The 23,154-nt window shown below is 36.9% G+C and overlaps 1 protein-coding gene across 1 annotated transcript in view; it reads right to left on the reverse strand.

The window, feature by feature from the left end:
- The window catches only part of LOC128661719 (transient receptor potential cation channel subfamily V member 6), a 286,517-nt gene that overhangs the window by 233,164 nt on the left and 30,199 nt on the right, over positions 1-23,154 (reverse strand). The window contains exons 2-8 of the mRNA XM_053715942.1: positions 14,641-14,795; positions 12,976-13,062; positions 12,732-12,882; positions 9,409-9,411; positions 7,005-7,163; positions 4,613-4,722; positions 3,090-3,180 (exon numbers count right to left, since the gene is read on the reverse strand). Coding sequence (XP_053571917.1) covers positions 3,090-3,180; positions 4,613-4,722; positions 7,005-7,163; positions 9,409-9,411; positions 12,732-12,882; positions 12,976-13,062; positions 14,641-14,795 — 756 coding nt within the window. The remainder of the gene's footprint in view (positions 1-3,089; positions 3,181-4,612; positions 4,723-7,004; positions 7,164-9,408; positions 9,412-12,731; positions 12,883-12,975; positions 13,063-14,640; positions 14,796-23,154) is intronic.

A 23,154-nucleotide genomic window follows, 5' to 3' on the forward strand; every position in this document is an offset into this window, starting at 1 on the left:
TTTGTTTAGAAAGGCAAACCTTAGAAACTTGTGATGATACCTGTGAATGGGAACATGCATGTACTCGTCCTTTAAATCCACCATTGTCAGGAATTGACCCTCTTGGACCAAAGGGAGAATGGAACGAATAGTTTCCATCTTGAAGGATGGTATTCTGAGGAATTTGTTTAGACTCTTGAGATCTAAAATTGGCCTGAAGGTTCCCTCTTTTTTGGGAACCACGAACAGATTGGAATAAAATCCCAGACCCTGTTCCTTTATCAGAACAGGAACTATCACTCCCAGGTTGGAGAGGTCTCTTACACAATGTAAGAACGCCTCTCTTTTTGTCTGGTCTACAGATAATCTTGAAAGCAGAAACCTGCCTCTGGGAGGAAAACCTTTGAACTCTATTTTGTATCCCTGGGACACTATGTCTACTGCCCAGGGATCCTGAATATCTCAAACCCAAGCCTGAGCGAAGAAGGAAAGTCTGCAAGATCCAGTCCTGAATCGGGGGCAGGCACTTCATGCTGTCTTTGATTCAATAGCAGGCTTCTTGGATTGTTTTCCCTTATTTCAAGACTGATTGGGTCTCCATGAAGGCTTAGACTGTTCCTGCTTGGAAGCGAAAGAGGAAGAATTTCCCTTGAAATTTCGAAAGGAACGAAAATTACTCTGACGACCCTTTTGCTTGTTTCTCCCTTACCTCCCGTAATATCAGAGATTATTTCCGTCAAGCCCGGTCCAAACAAAGTCTTCCCTTTGTAAGGAATCGCTAAAAGTTTAGACTTAGAGGATACATCCACAGACCAAGGTTTTAACCATAAGGCTCTGCGAGCTAGAACAGAGAAACCTGAAATTTTTGCTCCCAGTTTTATAACTTGAAGGGAAGCATCTGTAATAAAGGAATTAGCCAACTTAAGAGCTTTTATCCTATCCTGGATCTCATTCAGGGGAGTGTTTGTCCTAATAGCATCAGACAACGCATCAAACCAATATGCCGCAGCACTAGTGACGGTAGCAATGCACACAGCTGGCTGCCATTGTAAGCCCTGGTGTACATAAATTTTTTTGAGTAACCCCATTATTTTTTGTCCATAGGATCTTTGAAAGCACAACTATCCTCTATGGGTTCAGTAGTTCTCTTAGCTATGGTGGAAACAGCTCCTTCCACCTTAGGGGACTGTTTGCCAAGCCTCCTTAACCGAGTCGGCTATGGGAAACATCTTTTTAAATATAGGAGATGGAGAAAAAGTAATACCCGGTCTCTCCCACTCCTTAGCAATGATCTCAGAAGCTCTGGTACCGGAAAAAACTCTATCGAGGAAGGTACCTCAAAATATTTAGATAGTAGTGGTAGATGGCGCTGGTCTATTGAATGATTTTCTCTAGTAAGTGAAGAGAAAACAGGCTTGAAGCATATATGGAAGCCAATTAATATGGGTGCAGTATACTCACTCCATAAGATGAATCTCTACAGCTGAAAGGAAACGTAACATCAGATGGCAAGAGTCCACAGGTTCCTGATGTCAAATACTGAATTTTCAGGTTTATCCAAAATTGGACTATAAATGAATATAAACCCAAATGACAAAAATATCCAGTATAAAATGGAAAAAATTGTAGTAACTTACTCCATGAATAAGGAGATTCCAGCTCGGCACAGCAAAACAAGATCTTGACAATCTTTCAACAAAGGATAAAAAGATTTTATTTGCTCAACGCATTTCAACGTATTACACATCTTTATCAAGAGCATACATTAAAACAACTAAAACAGGTAGGTAAAACCAAATATTGAGTCAATATATCAGAGAAAAGGAATGTAGCCGATCTCCGGACCTAGAAACGCATGCTTGACAGAGAATCATGTGTTTCTAGGCAGACCTTGAAGATCTATCCATGATGTGTCTCACTCTGAGGCGCAATGAAAGTGGCGCGCAACTCAGATTACCGCCTTACAATGATCCGCCCATCGTGGGCGTTGCCAATAAAAAACAATCTCCCGGTCAGCATTTTTCTAAGTTAAACTGCCGGGAGATTTTAACCACCAGCGCCATCTTGTTAAGCCTTCTCTCTCAGCCCCAGTGCCTGCATCATAAAGGCTGCCAAACTGTCCTCTTCAGTCTAGGAGAGTTTACATGACCCACAAACAATTAAGTGCCCTTTTTACTCTGAGCCCTTTATAATGGTTTGAAATAGAGTGTTCACTTCTTTCTGAGTGTATTTCCTTTTGTTACCCCAGAAATAATAAAGTTAGCACTTGCCTTGTACATCTGCCTGACAGCAAGGCAGCTCATCAGGCTTGAGAGGTCCTCTCCCTCACATCAACCTGTGGAAAAAATAAAGACTGAGTAATTTCACTCAGGCTTTAGGAGTTAGGGCAGCATAAATTACATGGGAGGCGCAGTGAGAATTATGTCCCACCAGTTCCCATTGCTCTAAAGCCACCACTGCTCTACTGAAGAGACTGATATGGACTACGGCTACACCCTAGGACAAAGCAGCACAATCTTGAACTACTTTAAAAATAATAAACTCTTGATTGAAGAATCTTTTCTAACACCTAACTTTACCACTGGGCTGCGAGGGAAGGGAGGTGATATTTAACAGCTTTGCTGTGGTGCTCTTTGCCCCACCTTCTGCTGGGCAGGAGTGATATTCCCAAAAGTAATTAGATGATCCGTGGACTCATCGTGTCAGTAAAAAGAAATGAGGTTTTGAAAAATTGTAGTAAGTTTTTAATAGGGATTGGAAAATAGGTCAAAGTTCTTTTTAGAGTTTATATAGAAGAATATGGCTGTATCATTGGTAAAAAATTGCCAGGATCTTAGGCCGTTTTTTTGTCTTGTATGGGAAATGGATTAGTAAATTTGTATCCCTGACTGGCATACCATAGATACATTTTTCCATTTATAAAAAGGATTTAGGAACATTATTTGAAAATATTGGACCCCCTTACATTAGTTTGTTAAATAGTTTCTTATCTAGCTGTATACAATTTAGATCAATTACTAAAAAAATTCTAGCAATATTTGCTTTCTTTTTTTATTTGTGCAATGTTACATTTCTTAACCTCACAAAATAAGGTGCATTTTGCCACTAACCTGAGGTCTGTGGTTCTACATGATTTAATAAGAAATGCTGCCTCCTGTTCGGTCGGTCTTTAATGTGAAACTGATCCAATGCAAGAAATGCCTACAAATCAAATAGGGATATGCCTGTAAAATGCACAATAAAGCAACAATAAAGCAAATAATATTAATCCCTTGACTGCCAAAACAAGCTATAACATAATCATGTGTATTTACAAAGCCACAAATACATAAGTACATAAACCAGTTATTTCCTGGCAGCCTGGCAGTGATTTTCCTAGCAATTAATGCCTGAGGTTGGAATAGAGAACTTTGTCTTCATGTTTGCTAATGATAATGATTAAATTACATAAGGTTGTAAGATCAAAACAGCAGGCAATATCATTGAAAAGGAAAAAAATCAGAGTGTGTGGGCATGTTAATTATATGTTAATGGTATATCTGTTCACGTTGTATATGTTTATGAATTTGGGAAATAACAATACGCATGCAACATTCTAATGAAATAGGGGAAATTAAGTTAAAAGAAAAAAATAAGAAGGTTTAATCTATTTACAGAGGAAAATGCCATCAAAATAATAAGCTACTGCACATAAGGATGAAAAAAACAAAAGATTTATTTACATTGCTTATATACGTTGAAATATTGTCACAAGAGGAAGTTCTGAAAATGTTGTGTGTTTATGGAAAAGGTCAGCTGATAAAGTAATATGTTTTGGAGAACAGGGATTAGACCAGGAGTAAACTTTTTTTATATACACATACAATTTTTTGCAACAGAAATACATTAGAAAAATGTGTTCAGCAAAACTGAACATATTTAACTGCAAAGTCAAATTTCTGCACAATATAAATAGCATAGTTGAATAAAGTATTGTCTTATCTCCTTCTGACCAAGAAATTTAACAGATGTAAATGGAAGGTTAAAGCTGACTTTATAACAGGTCAAAAAAAGCTGCATTAGGAAGGCACAAGAGGTAAAACTAAAACTTGGCTTTTTAAAATCAAAATTAAAACATGGGGCAAAGAACAACAATGTTCCTTACGCGTTTCATGCCGCTACTTTATGCCTCTGCTGTTTCTTACTATAGATATCTACAGAAATCTGAAGGGAAGATCATCACAGTTTTCATTAATGTGGTCTCTAAAAAGGGAAACTTAAGAATTACTGCAGTTAAAACTTGCACAGCCAAGGCAGCATATGAAGTTTACCTTACTCAAATATGTTTTCAGTTTAAGTCCGCATAACCGCCTTTTTTGTTTATAATATATATTAAATTAAAAAAACTGCATAGAAATTCACTTGAATAAAACAAATGTTTAGGATATCATACAAATGTACATAAGTCATGGAATGTCAAGGTTTATGTACTCGTTTAAGGGATATTACAATGTTTACCCATACCAATCCCATCATGGTTATTATTGACAATTATTACCTATGCCAGACTTTATTATGATAAACTGTTTTTCTCATGTAAGTGAATGAGTTATCTTAAAGTTAGATCGTTTTGAGAAATATTTATGAGGCTTACAATAGGCGGCATGTTCAAAACCATCAACGTTAGACAAGACAGCCCAGTATCATCCTGAACACTTGCATCACACTTTAGGTGTAAGAGCAGACGGGCAGCTTCACTACGATCTAGAAGTAGAAAAAAAAGAAGTTCATTTTATAAGCAAAAGAATAATGCATAATGCACAAAAATAGCGTATATAGTAGAGTATATAGTTGTATATGAATATATTCAATATAAAAGGTCTGTGCAAAGACTATTTTATTGTTATTATTAGTACAACTACTACTAATAATAATAATAACAATAATACAAATCTACTGCATATACTTGGTTTAAGGAAGACAAACATACTCTAGGGGGAAATAATTTGCAAATAGTTTTCATTTGTAGACATTTGACCTTAGCCATAAATAAACCTAAAGAATAATTGTCTATCTGGACTTATTGTGAAATGACCAAAACCATTTAGTGGTTTTACTAATTAGTGGATAAAGTCAATATCGTGTAAGAAAAAAGTTGTTGCTTGTGAAGTTTGTTGATACAGCTTTAAGGGACATGAAACCCAACATTTTTCTTTCATACTTCAAATATAGAGCATACAATTTTAAACAAATTTCCTATTTACTTCTGTTTTCTAATTTGCATTGTTCTTTTGGTATTCTTTGTTGAAAAGCAAACCTAGGTAGTCTCAGGAGCTGGGAGCAAGCTGCTGATTGGTTACTGCACAGATATACGTCTTTTACCTATGTGTTCACCTAGCTCCCAGAACTGCATTGCTGCTCCCTCAATAATGGATACAAAGAGAATGAAGATACATTGATAATAGAAGTAAATTGGAACGTTGTTTAAAATTGTATGTTCTATCTGAATCATGTCCCTTTAAAATGTAGTATTTCTCTTTTTAATATTATGTAACTGAATAGATACTGAAACCAATGGCATTCATTAATTCACTGCTTGGAGAATGAGATAAATTAAAATTCTGAGTTTTAGAACTGTACAATGCTGTTAATTATGGGATATATTACGAGTGGTGCAATAACGTTAGAGTGCATGCAATATTGAAACATTGCGTCTCCGGAAAATTACAAGTTGAAAGTAAACCCAACCGCACAAGCGCAAACTAAATTGGCACTTGTTTGGTTAGCGTGACTGAAGTCCTCGCGCAATCGGTTAGGACTAAATAAAAAGTTGCTCAAACACAACATAAATACATTAAAGTGTTACACCCATATATACATTATCTAATAGAAATATTCATATAAATATATTTTAAAAAAGTTTTAAGGGTTAAAAGGTATATGGCATTTGACAAGGTATTTGAATGGAAAGGACAAATGGATATATTCATACATATACATGTCTAAATATGTCTATATATGTATACTTTGCGATATGGAGGGATGGCGGTTTAGGGGTTAATAGTTTCTTTAGATAATTTGCGTTGTGGGGGGGTGGCGGTTTAGGGGTTATTAGGCTATGGGCTTATGGTAGGGTGCACTTTTTTTTCTCCATTGATTTCTATGGGGAATGTTAAAAAGTGATGGTTTGTGCAAGTAGGGTGTTAGTTTTTTTCACTTTTTGTCTCCATTGATTTCTATGGGGGAATACATGCATGCACACGCAAGAATTCAAGTTAGGATTTTTGTGCTTTTCGTGTTAAAGCTAGCGCAAAATAAGGTTTCTTGAAACTTTTAATACGAGCGCAACCTAACAAGCGTAAAAAGCTTAACGCAAGCAGAGTTTTCGCGATTGCGAATAAAAGATTTACCTGACTTGTAATCTAGCCAATTGTTTAAGTTAGCGTGTGAGCAATAATAAGTGTGCACTCCATTAAAATCTATACAGAGAATATTTTATTGCAGTCGTAATATCCAAATGAATATATCCAAAATAGTCACTTTCCTTATGTTCTTTCCAAAACAATATACCATATGTTATGACATTTAATATATAATATAAAATAAACTAAATCTCCCTCCCGGTGCACAGAAACAAAGATTGGTCAGTCTTTTTTCGAAATCCCAGGAAACACTGACCATCCAATAGGAATATAAAACATGAGATATTTCAATGGGTATTTTTAATAAATAAAAGTTGTATATTACAAAAAAATTAAAAGAATGTATAATTATTATTTTACACCTACTTAAACTGTATGCTTTTTACATTAACTGTAACATAAAAACAGCATCTTCACATTGCTTCAACAGAAACGCTTAAAAATACAATAACTAGGATAAGATAGAAGCTGTTTTGTTGGCTGCATACTTGTATATTAAGTGTGAACCTCACATAAACATAGTAATATAGAGGCAAATATAAATAACCAAACACATTCCACCAGACTTCATTATTATATGTCAATAATATAATCTATTATACATCTAATATGTCTATTATATACCTAGTTCTGCTGCTAGATGCAGTGGTGTGCGCTGCTTGTAGTCTCTTGCACAGACATCCGCATCATTCTTCAGCAGAACCTTCACCGAATTCATGGCATCGTATTTAGCAGCATAATGTAATGGTGTTTGCTTTGCATTTGTAACTGCATTGATGTTAGCTGCAAAAGTCAAATCAGATAAATTATCTATCATTCAAAGGCATGTTTATTTCAGTGCCTAAAGACCAGATGGGCAACCAAGATATTTTATGGGCATCATATGCAGCAGAAGGGCTGCACTGTCCTTTTAATTCTTATAATGGCCTTACAACAGTGTTGTATTTAGGTCTTTGTGCTGCCCTAGACACTCAAAATAATGCTGCCCCCTATCTGCCCCCCCCCCCCAAGGTTTTAGGTCCTTTTTTAGGCATAATAAATGTTAGCATTTACAAAATACATGTTTACACACACATACAGTCACAGGCACATACACACACACAATCGGTCACAGACACATATATACATACACACACAGACACATACACATATACACACACAGACACACGCACACACAGTCACAGACACATACACACACACACACAGACACATACACATTTACACACACACACACACAGTCACAGACACAGACACATACAAACACACACACACAGTTACAGGCACATGCACACACAATCAGTCACAGACATATACACATATACATATACACATACACATACACACGCAGACACATACACATATAAACACACAGGCACACACAGTCACAGACACATACATAGACACACACACACAGTCACAGACACATACACATATACACATACACATCTATTTATTCTTGAAATACAAATAACAAACAAACAATACTTCCCCAAATACCAAGTGCTAAAAGCTAACAGAACTAAAGGCAATAGCTAACTGAATAAAATAAATGTTCAAAACTTAACTGAAAGCTCCATGGGCAGTCTCTTATTATACCCCCCTAGAATGTAAGGCAAAATCTCCCATTATATACTTGTATAATACTTCTAAAATAACTGTACAAATATAGCCACAAAAAAATGTGCAGTCCCCACGCAATCTGTCGCCCTAGGCAAGTGTCTTGTTTGCTTAGGTCAAAATATGCATCTGCCACACAGTGAAATGTTTAGATATACTCTGAGAGAAATTTACTAGAAAAAGGGAGTTTAGGGCGGAAAACTTGTGTTTGTGGAGGTTACACACAAAATATTTGTTTTCTAAGGGCAAAAATTTGACTTTCTTTTCTGGACATTACATGGGATTCCACTGAAGGCCATGTGTGGCCCAAGTCAGAACACAACTTGTCAACCATTAAATGGACATAAAAGTGCCAATGTAATGGCAGCTATTATAAATGGACACCTACTCAAACATTTGATTCCCATCCAACTCTTTTAGAATTATAAATGAGAAATATAAGTTTATATATATATATATATATATATATATATATATATATATATATATATACAACTTATATAAACAAACATGACATTTGGTTCCACTTAAAGAGACACTGAACCCAATTTTTTTATTTTGTGATTCAGATAGCATGCAATTTTAAGCAACTTTCTAATTTACTCCTATTAGCAAATGTCCTTCATTCTCTTGGTATCTTTATTTGAAAAGCAAAAAAGTAAGTTTAGATGCCGGCCCATTTTGGTGAACAACCTGGGTTGTTCTTGCTGATTGGTGGATACATTCATCCACCAATAAACAAGTTCTGTCCAAGGTTCTGGATTTTCTTTTTCAAATAAAGATAGCTAGAGAACGAAGAAAAATTGATAATAGGAGTAAATTAGAAAGTTGCTTAAAATTGCATGCTCTATCTGAATCACGAAAGAAAAACATTTGGGTTCAGTGTCCCTTTAATGTCTAAACAAATGGAGATATTATGTTGTTAATACCAGTTCTTACTTTTACAGCAATCAGCTAGATTACGAGTTTTGCGGTATGAGTGAAAAAGCAGTGTTAAGGCTCTTTTTCACTACCGCTGGTATTACGAGTCTTGCAGGTTTAGGTGTATTGTACACTTTTTTGGCCGTAAAGCAACGTAACTGCCGCAGCTTTCCAAAAGTCCTTTTTCAATGGGACTTCCTTTGAGCCGGTATTACGAGTCTGCCTAGGAGGCCAAAAAGTGAGCGGTACAGCCTATACCGTCAAGATCCGTACCGTAAACTGAAAGTCAGTAGTTATGAGTTTTACGTTACAAAGCTGTACCATAAAACTCATAACTAAAGTGCTAAAAAATACACTAACACCCATAAACTACCTATTAACCCCTAAACCGAGGCCCTCCTGCATCGCAAACACTAAAATAACATTTTTAACCCCTAATCTGCCACTCCGGACATCGCCGCCACTATAATGAACATATTAACCCCTAAACCGCCTTACTCCCGCATCGCAAACACTAGTTAAATATTATTAACCCCTAATCTGCTGTGACTAACATCGCCGCAACCTATATTACTGTTATTAACCCCTAATCTGCTGCCCCCAAAATTGCCGCCACTATACTAAAGTTATTAACCCCTAAAACTAACCCTATGTCTAACCCTAACACCCCTAACTTCAATGTAATTAAAATAAATCTAAATAAAACCTACTATTAATAACTAAATAATTCCTATTTACAACTAAATACTTACCTGTAAAATAAACCCTAAGATAGCTACAATATAACTAATAGTTACATTGTATCTAGCTTAGGGTTTATTTTTATTTCACAGCTAAGTTTGTATTTATTTTAACTAGGTAGACTAGTTAGTAAATAGTTATTAACGATTTACTAGCTACCTAGCTAAAATAAATACAAATTTACCTGTAAAATAAAACCTAACCTGTCTTACACTAACACCTAACCTTACACTACAATTAAATACATTACATTAATTAAATACAATTAAAGGGACACTGAACCCAAATTTTTTTCTTTCGTGATTCAGATAGAGCATGCAATTTTAACCAACTTTCTAATTTACTCCTATTATCAAGTTTTCTTCATTCTCTTGCTATCTTTATTTGAAAAAGAAGGCATCTAAGCTTTTTTGGGGGTTCAGTACTCTGGACAGCAATTTTTTATTGGTGGATGAATTTATCCACCACTCAGCAAGAACAACCCAAGTTGTTCACCAAAAATGGGCCGACATCTAAACTTACATTCTTGCATTTCCAATAAAGATATTAAGAGAATTAAGAAAATTTGATAATAGGAGTAAATTAGAAAGTTGCTTAAAATTTCATCCTCTATCTGAATTGATTGGAACAGCCAATAGAATGTGAGATCAATCATATTGGCTGATAGGAATTTTTCACCTTTAATTCCGATTGGCTGATAGAATTCTATCAGCCAATCGGAATTCAAGGGACGCCATCTTGAATGACACCCCTTAAAGGAACCTTCATTCTGGAAGAGCTGTCGATTGAAGAGGATGCTCCGTGCCGGATGTCTTGAAGATGGAGCCGCTCCGCACTGGATGAATGAAGATAGAAGATGCCGTCTGGATGAAGACTTCTGCCGGCTTGGATGAAGACTTCTGCCAGCTTCGATGAGGACTTCTGCCGCTTCATTGAGGATGGATGTCGGGCCTTAAAAAACTGTAAATGGATCTTCGGGGGTTAGTGTTATTTTTTTTTAAGGGTTTATTGGATGGGTTTTATTTTTAGCTTAGGGTTTGGGCGGAAAAATAACTAAATGCCCTTTAAAGGGCAATGCCCATACAAATGCCCTTTTCAGGGCAATGGGGAGCTTAGGTTTTTTAGTTAGGATTTTATTTGGAGGGTTTGGTTGTGTGGGTTATGGGTTTTATTATTGGGGGGTTGTTTGTATTATTTGTTACAGGTAAAAGAGCTGATTTCTTTGGGGCAATGCCCCGCAAAACGTCCTTTTCAGGGCTATTGGCAGTTTAGTTTAGGCTAGGGTTTTTTTTTATTTGGGGGGGGGCTTTTTTTATTTTGATAGGGCTATAAGATTAGGTGTAATTAGTTTAAATATTTGATAATTTCTTTTTTATTTTGTGTAATTTTGTGTTTTTTTTTTTTTTTATTTAGTTAATTGTATTTAATTAATGTAAATTATTTCATTTTAGTGTAATGTTAGGTTTTAGTGTAAGACAGGTTTTATTTTACAGGTAAATTTGTATTTATTTTAACTAGGTAGTTAGTAAATAGTTAATAACTATTTAGTAACTATTCTACCTAGTTAATATAAACACAAACTTGCCTGTGAAATAAAAATAAAACCTGAGCTAGTTACAATATAACTATTAGTTATATTGTAGCTAGCTTGGGGTTTATTTTATAGGTAAGTATTTAGTTAATAATAGTAATTTTTATTTAGATTTATTTTAATTATATTAAAGCTAGTGGGTGTTAGGGTTAGGGTTAGATTTAGGGTTAGGTTTAGGGGCTTATAACTTTAGTATAGTGGCGGCGACATCGGGGGTGGCAGATTAGGGGTTAATAACTGTAATATAGGTGTCAGTGATGTCAGGGTGGTGGATTAGGGGTTAATAAGTGTAATGTAGGTGGCGGCGATGTCGGGGGCAGAAGATTAGGGGTGTTTAGACTCGGGGTTTATGTTAGGGTGTTAGGTGTAAACATATATTTTCTTTCCCCATAGGAATCCATGGGGCAGCGTTACAGAGCTTTACGCTCCTTTATTGCAGGTGTTAGGCTTTTTTTCAGCCGGCTCTCCCCATTGATGCCTATGGGGAAATCGTGCATGAGCACGTAAAACCAGCTCAAAGCAGCGCTGGTATTGGAGTGCGGTATGGAGCTCAATTTTGCTCAACGCTCACTTATTGCCTGCTAACGCCGGGTTTATGAAAACCTGTAATAGCAGCGCTGTAGGGAGGTGAGCAGTGACAATAACTTGCAAGTTAGCACCGAGCAGCTCTTACCGCAAATCTCTTAATCTAGCCAAATATTATTTGGCACAAAAAAAAACTATTCTTATTGCATGGCTTAAAGGAATAGAAAAGTCAAATGTGCATAGGTGCATTTCACTTTTAAATAGAAGCAATTTTGCAATATACTGCCATAAGCAAAAATGCTTCTATTTAAAATTGAAAAGTACCTATGCCTATGCAAAGTTATTAAAGGGACACTGAACCCATATTTTTTCTTTTGTGATTCAGATAGAGCATGCATTTTAAGCAACTTTCTAATTTACTCCTATTATCAATTTTTCTTCGTTATCGTGCTATCTTTATTTGAAAAAGAAGGCATCTAAGCTAAGGAGCCAGCCAATCTTTGGTTCAAAACCCTGGACAGCACTTGTTTATTGGTGGGTAAATGTATCCACAAACTAGCAATAACAACCCAGGTTGTTCACCAAAAACGGCCCGGCATCTAAACTTACATTGTTGCTTTTCACATAAAGATACCAAAAGAATGAAGACAATGTAATAATAGGAGTAAATTAGAAAGTTGCTTAAAATTGCATGCTCTATCTGAATCACAAAAGAAAAAAGTTGAGATCAGTGTCCCTTTAACTGTTTTAGTGGTACACGCACATATGCTATATGTGACTAGAGTATCACGATTTAAACACATGCCAAATCCGAGAGCTAGGGGTGGAGTGTACTGCATTGATAAAGTTAGCGTGCGAGCGGGAGCATTAAATACCGCTTTACTTGTAATCTGACCCTCAGTTGGTAATAATATTTATTGTATACTGATTTGTATAAATATTCAGCAAAGTCTCACCTCCATGTTTTAATAAAAGTATCACCATCTCTGGATAATCCACTGCAGCAGCCACGTGTAATGGGGTGACACCATATTGGTCAGGTTTGTTGATATCAACCCCTCTTTCAATCAAAAATAGTGCAACTTCTGTGTGCCAACTTTTAGCTACCTGGGTATGAAAGCATTGTCATTATACATTACTGTTCTGGAATAAACATGAGTCTGTTTGTATGGAAATCAGCCGAGCCACCCATCATCTTACCTCATGCATCACTGTCTGACCATATCTGTCCACTTCATTCACATTGCAGCCTTCACTGAAAAGTTTGTCAATTGTATGAAAGTGAATCTGAAACGTAACCAACAATTGCAGTTTGTTTTTCAGTTTAATGGGGCAATAGTCAAAATTAAATGTTTTTTAAACAACTTTCCAATTTGCTTCTATTATCTAACTTTCTTTTATCACTTGGTATCCTTTGTTGAAATGTATACCTAGGTAGGCTCAGCAATGCACCACTTAGATGCTGATTGGTAGCTGCACATACATTTCTCTCATCAATGGCTTACCCAATGTGCTCAGCTATCTCCCAATAGTGCATTCCTGCTCCTTCAACAAAAGATACCAAGAGAATTAATCAAAATTCATATTATAAGTAAATTGCAAATTCTGACTCATTGCAGAAAATACTTTCATAACTTATTGTGCCTTCATTTACTGTAATATACTTTTGAATATTGTGCTTGTTCCAGTCAAAATAGGGAGCCTCTACCATACTTAACTATGGTGACATTTACCCGACCCTGCAACATTCTATGTAGTGTTTGGTTACCTTGGACTACAAGCTCATTTACATATGTACCAGAGACCCTGAATATGCAATTATCAATAATCCTAGAGGTGGAGTTTAATTTGATGGCCATAAGCTTATGTTGTATTGTAGTCAGACTTGTGTAATGTGATAAATAACACTGAAATACTCAAATGGACACAAGGAGTTGCAGAAAACACATTTTACATTCAGTAAACAAACAAATGTTTAGTTTTTTTGCTCAAGTAGCCAAGCTCTTAAACTCAATGCCAATAAATAAATACAACTAAAAACACATAGTGGTATTATCTATAAGGGTCTGGTGGGTATAGGGTTAATAGATGGGCTGTCCTGTACTTATATGGTTAATTACAGTGTTGGGCTGTCCTGTGGTTATATGGTTAATTACAGTGGTGGAGTAGATAGGATTTATTGGGGTGAGCAGCTCATGGTTAGACTTATTGGCACAACAGATCTGCAGGATTAGAGGGTCCACCAATATATAAGAAAAACAGAGTAAAACATGAATTAAATTAAAATGAAAGATTATTTTTCAAAACAGTATTGGCTGCTATTAAAATAGTTAATTCCATCTTTTCCCTAATCTCAGAAAATAAGATTGAAGTACAGTGGTAAAATGCAACTCTCATTGAAAGTAATAACTATGGATATTTAATATCCAGTGGCCATTATGCTGCCAGTTTGTTTAGCAACCTGGAGTTTAATCCTTTAGAAGCCACAGTTGATAGCGACAGTGTTACCATTATTGTATAACCCTCTTGCTAGTTATTGCATTTCAAAAGGATTCTTGAAACAAAATGGTGATGGTTGGAAAATATACAAGAAATTAAGCCTAGATAAATGAGAAATATTAGATATTTTACAAAATATCTAATAACAACCTGAATGGTCTTTACTGCATCTCTGTTGATCACATGGGTCAAAAATAATTTTGGGGTAATACCTAATTTTTTAATGCATGTTTGTTTCTCATGACTTAAATGAATAGTACAAGTGTAATGCTACAGTATATTAAGCAACAATTAAAGAAAATGAAATAGTCTGTGTAGGGTTGTCTTTCATAGTATTAAATATAGCTGAAACAAATGAACTGCTACCTGTTTATCTTCAATTTTTGCTAGGATGATAAAATATTTCAAGATGGTTAAGCGACAGCCTTCAGGTGGAACTTCTTCTGGAAGATGGGACGAGCCTTGTTCCTCTTCGTCTAGCACCCCCGCTAGTCCTGAATACGTTTCAGAAGCAGTGCGACCTTAATTTACAATAATGAAAGAACAGAATGATGAAAGTGCATGCAGTATGGAGGATTTAATCTATAGACACAAGCCATGCCAACTGCTAATTATAATACACTATATTTCCTAATAATTACTTGGTGCTTCCCTCTATCTGTGCTTTAGCCTTTGCACATTCTCAGTTTATTAATTAAATCCCATGCTTAATTGATTAGTGTACATATTATATCAGTAAATATTATATACATTTACAAATAAGGTAAGAGCAATAAGTGATAAATATTCTTTTAGCTCATCCAGTGTGTTAAAAAACCATAGGGTATTACAAGTAGGGATGGGCGAAAGTTTCGCAACATTCGAAAAACGGCACAAATTTTAACACATTTGTTCGTTCGAATCGAATTTCAAATGTATACATAACATTCTACCATTCGATTTTCGAATGTTCGGTTTCGAATTTTATGATTACATTCGAAAATATTCTTTTCGAAAAATTTGAATTTATATGTTTGTAATAGTATTTCTTTAAATGTAATATTCTAATTATGCAATATTCTATATAGAAACATTCAAAATGATATATTTGTATCTATTATGTATCAATTTACTAGATTCCCGCCCTACCACATGAACTATTGAACTTCTGAATAGTATTTGTTAAATAGAATGTTAAATTCGAAATTTCTAATGTGGACATTCAACATAATTATAAACATTCGAATTCGAAAGTGACATTTGAAAACTGTAAATAACATTCGATTATAGAATTTTTAAGAATATTCGTTCTTATCAACATTTGGATTTATAATTCGAATTTCGGTAATAACATTCGTTCTACATTCGAAATTCGAAAATTTACACATTCGCCCATCCCTAATTACAAGCCTTGACTCAATGAATCCAAATTTCTCATGATATATATTTTTAAGCATAATTCCTTTTAGGGCCTGATAGCCTGAAGTGCTATGGTCTGGTGAGATTATTTAAATCTCTTCAGTACTATGAGATCCCAAATGAATTTTATACACACATTTTAGCTTGAGAATTGTTTATCTCACTATACAGGGTTCTGTTTGTCAAGGAGAGACACTTAAAATCCAAAATAATGCTCAACAAATGCCCCCAAAGATTTTGTGAGATTTCCCTCCATGCCAGGGAGTTTTTGATCATCAGGTCATTAATCTTAAAAGGAGTTGGACACATTACGTTATTTTTGCCGATACAGAATTCTTAATCCTGTAATTGTTTTTTGTGCATGTGCATTCTAGTTTTGGATGGAATGTCCCTTAAATATTTTCTTTTATGATGTTACAAGTACTGCAACTGCACCCTTTAGTAGAGGAAGGACCATACCTGCTGGAATGTGCTGAATTTAAAAGAGACATGAAATTCCTAAATCTTCTATCCTGTGTTTAGAGCATAAGAGCTAAAATGTAGGAACTTTTGCTTCATTTTGCAGCACAATTAGTTCACAGTTTCATACAACTGATTCTATCTTAGAGGTTGGAACAGCTGCATGTTGTGCTTTGTTTTCAATATTATGAAGCTGCTTCATGGCTATACTGAAGACCACAATCCTTTTGTCACTGCACCCTCAACCCGTAGACTTTAAGCTCTTCGGATCAGGGCCCTCCGCCTTTTGTACTAGTTTTGTTTAGTCTGTTATGTTTTTTGTAACTTATCTTTTTCTTATAACAAATCTTTGTCATTGCATATACTATACAAATAAACGATAATAATAGAAATAATAATTGGATGGGTAAAATCTCCAATGCATGTTTGTTCTGTAGCAGAATTGCCATTTAAGTTCCTGCTAAATATTTTAGGCTAAATTACAATTGAAGTTATGCATTTTTATCTCTCTTGAGCACTTCACTGTTTGCACTTGTGTTACATGTAAAAAGTAAAAATTTAGCACACAAGCAAAAGCCTCAGGCGAGATAACATCTAAAGGCCAGATAACACGGCTGTGTTTACTCTCTTACCCCATAGACTTTTTTTCTCACTCGATCGCTAACCCGAAGGTGCGCTAGGCCAACTGTAATAAAACCGATTGTGCACTAGGAATACTTCAAATAACTAAGTTCTTCAGTTAAATAAAATGTTCTTTCTATTTTTAAATATATATTTATATAAAAGATTTTCTATTAAATGAAGAACAAAGGTATGTGTATATACGTATGTAGGTGTGCACATACATATTTACACAAATAAATGCTTACACACAAATAAATATATATATACTGTACAGTATACATATATATCCTATATAATAAAAGGCCAGGTATGTTTGTCAGATGCAGTCATGCACAGTAGAGACTGCACGAGGACAAACATACCTGGACTTAAGGATCAACATCAGACAGCAAAGATAGCAAAAGAGAGGGGGGAGAGATAGCAAAAGAGAGGGGGGCAGAAAGAGCAAAAGAGACGGGGGCAGAGAGAGCAAAAGAGAGGGGGTAGAGAGAGAGCAAAAGAGGGGTGAGAGAGAGAGCAAAAGAGGGGGGAGAGAGAGAGCAAAAGAGGGGAGAGAGAGCCAAAAAGAGGGGAGAGAGCCAAAAAGAGGGGAGTGAGAGCCAAAAAGAGGGAAGTGAGAGCCAAAAAGAGGGGAGAGAGAGCCAAAAAGAGGAGAGAGAGAAAAAGAGAGGGGGCAGAGAGAGCAAAAGAGGGGGCAGAGAGAGCAAAAGAGGGGGGAGAGAGAGAGCAAAAGAGGGGGGAGAGAGAGAGCAAAAGAGGGGGGAGAGAAAGAGCAAAAGAGGTGGGAGAGAGAGAGCAAAAGAGAGGGGGGAGAAGAAGCAAAAGAGAGGGGGGAGAGAGAGCAAAGGGTGGGACCGCTGTACTACAAAAATGTCCCATGTACATGGGCTTTAGGACTAGTGTATATATATATATATATATATATATATACACACACAGTCGTTTGCAAAAGTTTAGGCACCCCTGACAATTTCCATGATTTTCATTTAGAAATAATTGGGTGTTTGGATCAGCAATATCATTTTGATCTATCAAATAACTGAAGGACACAGTAATATTTCAGTAGTGAAATGAGGTTTATTGGATTAACAGAAAATGTGCAATATGCATCAAAACGAAATTAGACAGGTGCATAAATTTGGGCACCCCAACAGAAATATTGCATCAATATTTAGTAGAGCCTCCTTTAGCAGAAATAGCAGCCTCTTAATGCTTCCTGTAGCCTGTAATGAGTGTCTGTATTCTGGATGAAGGTATTTTGGACCATTCCTCCTTGCAAAACATCTCCAGGTCAGTTAGGTTTGATGGTTGCCGAGCATGGACTGCCCACTTTAAATTAACCCAAAGATTTTCAATGATATTCAGGTCTGGGGACTGAAATGGCCATTCCAGAACATTATACTTGTTCCTCTGCATAAATGCCAGAGTAGATTTTGAGCAGTGCTTTGGGTCATTGTCCTGTTGAAATATCCAGCTCCGGCGTAACTTCAACTTTGTGACTGATTCCTCAACATTATTCTCAAGTATGTGCTGATATTGAGTGGAATCCATGCAACCCTCGACTTTAACAAGATTCCCAGTACTGGCACTGGCCCCACAGCATGAGTAAACATCCACTAAATTTTACTGTGGCTAGCAAGTGTTTGTCTTGGAATGCTGTGTTCTTTTGTCGCCATGCATAACGCCTCTTGTCATGATTGGATGCACCTGTCTATGAAGTTCAAGGCTTAATGGGCTCACCAAACCAATTGTGTGTTCCAATTAATCAGTACTAGGTAGTTACAGGTATTCAAATCAACAAAATGACAAGGGCGCCCACATTTATACACCTGTCTAATTTCGTTTTGATGCATATTGCACATTTTTTGTTAATCCAATAAACCTCATTTCACTACTGAAAAATTACTGTGCCCTTCAGTTATTTGATAGATCAAAATGAAATTGCTGATCCAAACACCCAATTATTTATAAATGAAAATCATGGAAATTGTCAGGGGTGCCTAAACTTTTGCATACGACTGTATATATATATATATATATATATATATATATATATATATACAGATACTCGTTAACTTACGACCTATGTGACTTACAGCCATCTGTACCATGTGTCGTACTGAAGGCAGTGCTTAAGTGCGTAAAGGCAAGGTGGTGTTTGTGTGCGCAAAGGCAGTGCTTGTGTGTGATGAGAAGTGACTGTAAGCAGCAGCAGACTTTGCATGGGTCTCACCATGTCACAGTCCAAAAGGCTGGTAACATGTAGCGGCAAAGAAGCTACAAAGAGGAAAGCTCTTGATTTAGAGATAAAAATGAAAGTCATAAAGAAGTATGACGAAGGTAAAAAAGTGAACGCAGGGGCGGAGCCTGGACGCACAGGAATATGGTTGCATGAACGAGTTGCTCCGAAGCCCTAAGTCTGTTTGCTGGCATAACATAGGCTAAAAATCAAAAAATTCAGCCTCATAAACAGCTGTAGCAGTTAGGGGAATACCCCCTCCACCCGACTTTCATCTCTCACCGCGCAAGGAAGCGCACACCAAGAATTGCAAGCCGTATTATCAAACTGCGTCACAGGGCCTACATTAAAGGAGGACAGCAGAGCCTCGCCGCACATATTGGCTACCCGTCAACAAAATTAGTCACGACTGAGGCACACAGAGAATCGCTGTGGCATCCCTCACTGATACCACGCGGCACCCACGAACCTCGGGAGACCAACACCGCCACTGCAAATTCCTGACGCCCGCCCAAAGCATCGACAAATGGAGGCTAAAACACACTCAGCTAGATTACGAGTTTGGGGTTATGGGTGAAAAAGCAGCGTTATGCTTCATAACACTGCTTTTTCCCTAACGCTGCTGTTACAAGTCTTGTCTGTATAGGTGTACCGCACACCTTTTTGGCTGTCACGCAACGTCAGTACCGCACTTTTTAAAAAGTTATTTTTCAATGGGACTCACATAGCGCCGTTATTACGAGTTTGCCTGGGAGGCCAAAAAGTGAGCGGGACACCCTATAACCACAAGATCCGTACCGCCATCTAAAGTCAGTAGTTATGAGTTTTACGTTACAAAGCTGTACCATAAAACTCATAACTAAAGTGTTACAAAGTACACTAACACCCATAAACTACCTATTAACCCCTAAATCGAGGCCCTCCCGCATATCAAACACTAAAATAAAATTAATAACCCCTAATCTGCCGCTCTGGACTTCGCCGCCACTAAAAAATGATTAACCCCTATTCCGCCGCTCCCCGACATCGTCACCACTATAATAAACCTATTAACCCCTAAACCGACACCCTCCCGCATCGCAAACACTATTTAAAGATTATTAACCCCTAATCTGCCGTTCCACCCACACTACCGCTATAATAAACCTATTAACCACTAAACCGCAAGCCCCCCACAACTAAATATACTATAATAAATGATTAACCCCTAAACCTCTGACCTCCCACATCACTAACTCTACATAAATATATTAACCCCTAAACCTAACCCTAACGTAAGCCTAAGTCTAACCCTAACCCTAACACCCCCTAACTTAAATATAATTAAAATAAAGCTAAATAAACCTTACAATTATTACCTAAATAATTCCTATTTAAAACTAAATACAAACTTACCTGTAAAATAAAACCTAAGCTAGCTACAATATTACTAATAGTTATATTGTATCTAGCATAGGTTTTATTTTTATTTCACAGGTAAGTTTGTATTTATTTAACTAGGTAGACTAGTTAGTAAATAGTTATTAACTATTTACTAGCTACCTAGTTAAAATAAATACCTGTAAGATAAAACCTAACCTGCCTTACACTAAAAACTAACATTACAAAAAAAATAAAACACTAAATTACAAATAATAAAAAATGAATTACTCCTAATCTAATAGCCCTATTAAAATAAAAAAGCCCCCCCCCAAAAAAAAAAAAGCCTACACTAAACTGCCAGTGGCCCTTAAAAAGGCCTTTTGTGGGGCATTGCCCCAAAGAAATCAGCTCTTTTACCTGTAAAAAAAAAATACAAACACCCCCAACAGTAAAACGCACCAACCAACCCCCCCAAATAAACCTAAGCTAACCATTGCCCTGAAAATGGCATTTGGATGGGCATTGCCCTTAAAAGGGCATTTAGCTCTTTTTACATTGCCAAACCCTAATCTAAAAAAAAAAACACACCCAAAAACCCTTAAAAAAACCTAACATCAGCCAATAGGATTTTTTCAACTTTAATTCCGATTGGCTGATAGAATTCTATCAGCCAATCGGAATTCAAGGGACGCCATGTTGGATGACGTCCCTTAAAGGAACCTTCATTCTTCAGTAGTCATCAACAGAAGAGAATGCTCCACGCCGGATGTCTTGAAGATGGAGCCACTCCGCGTCGGAAGGATGAAGATAGAAGATGCCGTCTGGAGGACCACTTCTTGCAGCTTGGATGAAGACTTCTCCCGGCTTCGTTGAGGACTTCTTGCCGCTTGGATGAAGACTTCTCCCGGCTTCGTTAAGGATGGATGTCTGGTCTTCAAAAACTGTAAGTGGATCTTCGGGGGTTAGTGTTAGGTTTTTTTAAGGGTTTATTGGGTGGGTTTTATTTTTAGCTTAGGGTTTGGCCTGAAAAAGAGCTAAATGGCCTTTTAAGGGCAATGCCCATCCAAATGCCCTTTTCAGGGCAGCAGATTTAGGGGTTAATAACATTATGTAGGTGGCGACGATGTTAGGGGCAGAATGTTAGGGTGTTAGGTTTAAACGTAACTTTTAATAACTATTTACTAACTAGTCTACCTAGTTAAATACAAACTTACCTGTGAAATAAAAATAAAACCTAAGCTAGCTACAATATAACTGTTAGCTATATTGTAGCTAGCTTAGGTTTTATTTCACAGGTAAGTTTGTATTTAGTTTTAAATAGGAATTATTTAGTTAATAGTTGTAAGGTTTATTTAGATTTATTTTAATTATAAGTTAGGGGGTGTTAGGGTTAGACTTAGGCTTAGGGTTACGCTAGGGTTAGGTGTTAATAACTTTAGTATAGTGGTGGCGACATTGGGGGTGGCAGATTAGGGATTAATAAGTGTAATGTAAGTGGCAGCGATGTTAGGGGCAGCAGAATAGGGGTTAATATCTGTAATGTAGGTGGCGGCTATGTTAGGGGCAGCAAATGAGGGGTTAATAACTGTAATGTAGCTGGCGGCGATGTTTAAACGTAACTTTTTATATCCCCATAGACATCAATGGGGCTGCGTTACGGAGCTTTTCTTCTGTGATCGCAGGTGTTAGGCATTTTTTTTGCCGGCTCTCCGCATTGATGTCTATGGGGAAATCGTGCACGAGCACGTCAAAGCAGCGCTTGATTTCAGTGCGGTATGGAGCTCAATGCCACCATAACGCCCGCACAAGCCTGATTTTTTTAAAACTTGTAATAGCAGGCCTACCAGAAGCTTCTTGAGAGCAGTGTGCTGCCAAGCTATTATAACCTGGAAGTTCTCTACGCCACTACGCAATAAATTTAAGTGCTCATCAACACCTTATTGCACTACTGATACTCCTGTTCTGCCTACTGTAGCCCTTAAAGGAAAAAAGCTACTCCAGCAGTGATACAAATTACCCTAAATAAATTCCAAAACTTTGGCATGCTTTATAGGCCCTACACTCTGCCCTCTCGACATGGCCTGCTCATCCACTTTCCTTGCAAGAACAGTGCTTAAGGGACACTTAATATAATGAATTGCCCTTCCCAAGGGTTATACAGGCGATCCATTAACACCTAGTCTAAGACACTAGAGAACAAGGCCACAATACAGGGGAACCACTCCTAACACCCTCCTGCCTCATTTACAAAGGAGATCACGTGGATTACAAATATTGTAATGCCAAATAGAAGAACTTCTAAACTAACCAAAGAATATAAACTCTCCACGATGAACAACTATTTGAAACCAATGAAACCCTCCTTGGCACCTCCCTGTGACACCCACTCAAAGACCCGACAGGTGGTGGAAGCACAGGTCCATAATGATGGTCCTGAACCTACAAACTATGTCACCAAAGAAGATTTAAAATAACTTTCATCAAAGGTTGACACAAGAGAAGCCATGCAAGAAGTTAAAAACCTATTTGGAGGACTAAAGAAAGACATCAACGCAATGAAAAATAGAGTTTCAAAACTTGAAGAGAAACAAGAGATCCAACATTCAGAAATTCAAGTGCAATCAGAAAATACGCAACTACATATAGATATTATACAAAATCTTATTTATCGGTTTGAAGATTTAGAAAACAGGAGCAGGAGGAACAACCTTAGGATCCGTGGGATCCCTGAATCTGTCTCCCCAACAGCCCTCATCGGGTACCTACAGAGTTTCTTCCGCACTGAAAAAGACACAACA

Source organism: Bombina bombina, chromosome 5 (genome assembly GCF_027579735.1).
Source record: "Bombina bombina isolate aBomBom1 chromosome 5, aBomBom1.pri, whole genome shotgun sequence".
Lineage (NCBI taxonomy): Eukaryota > Metazoa > Chordata > Amphibia > Anura > Bombinatoridae > Bombina > Bombina bombina.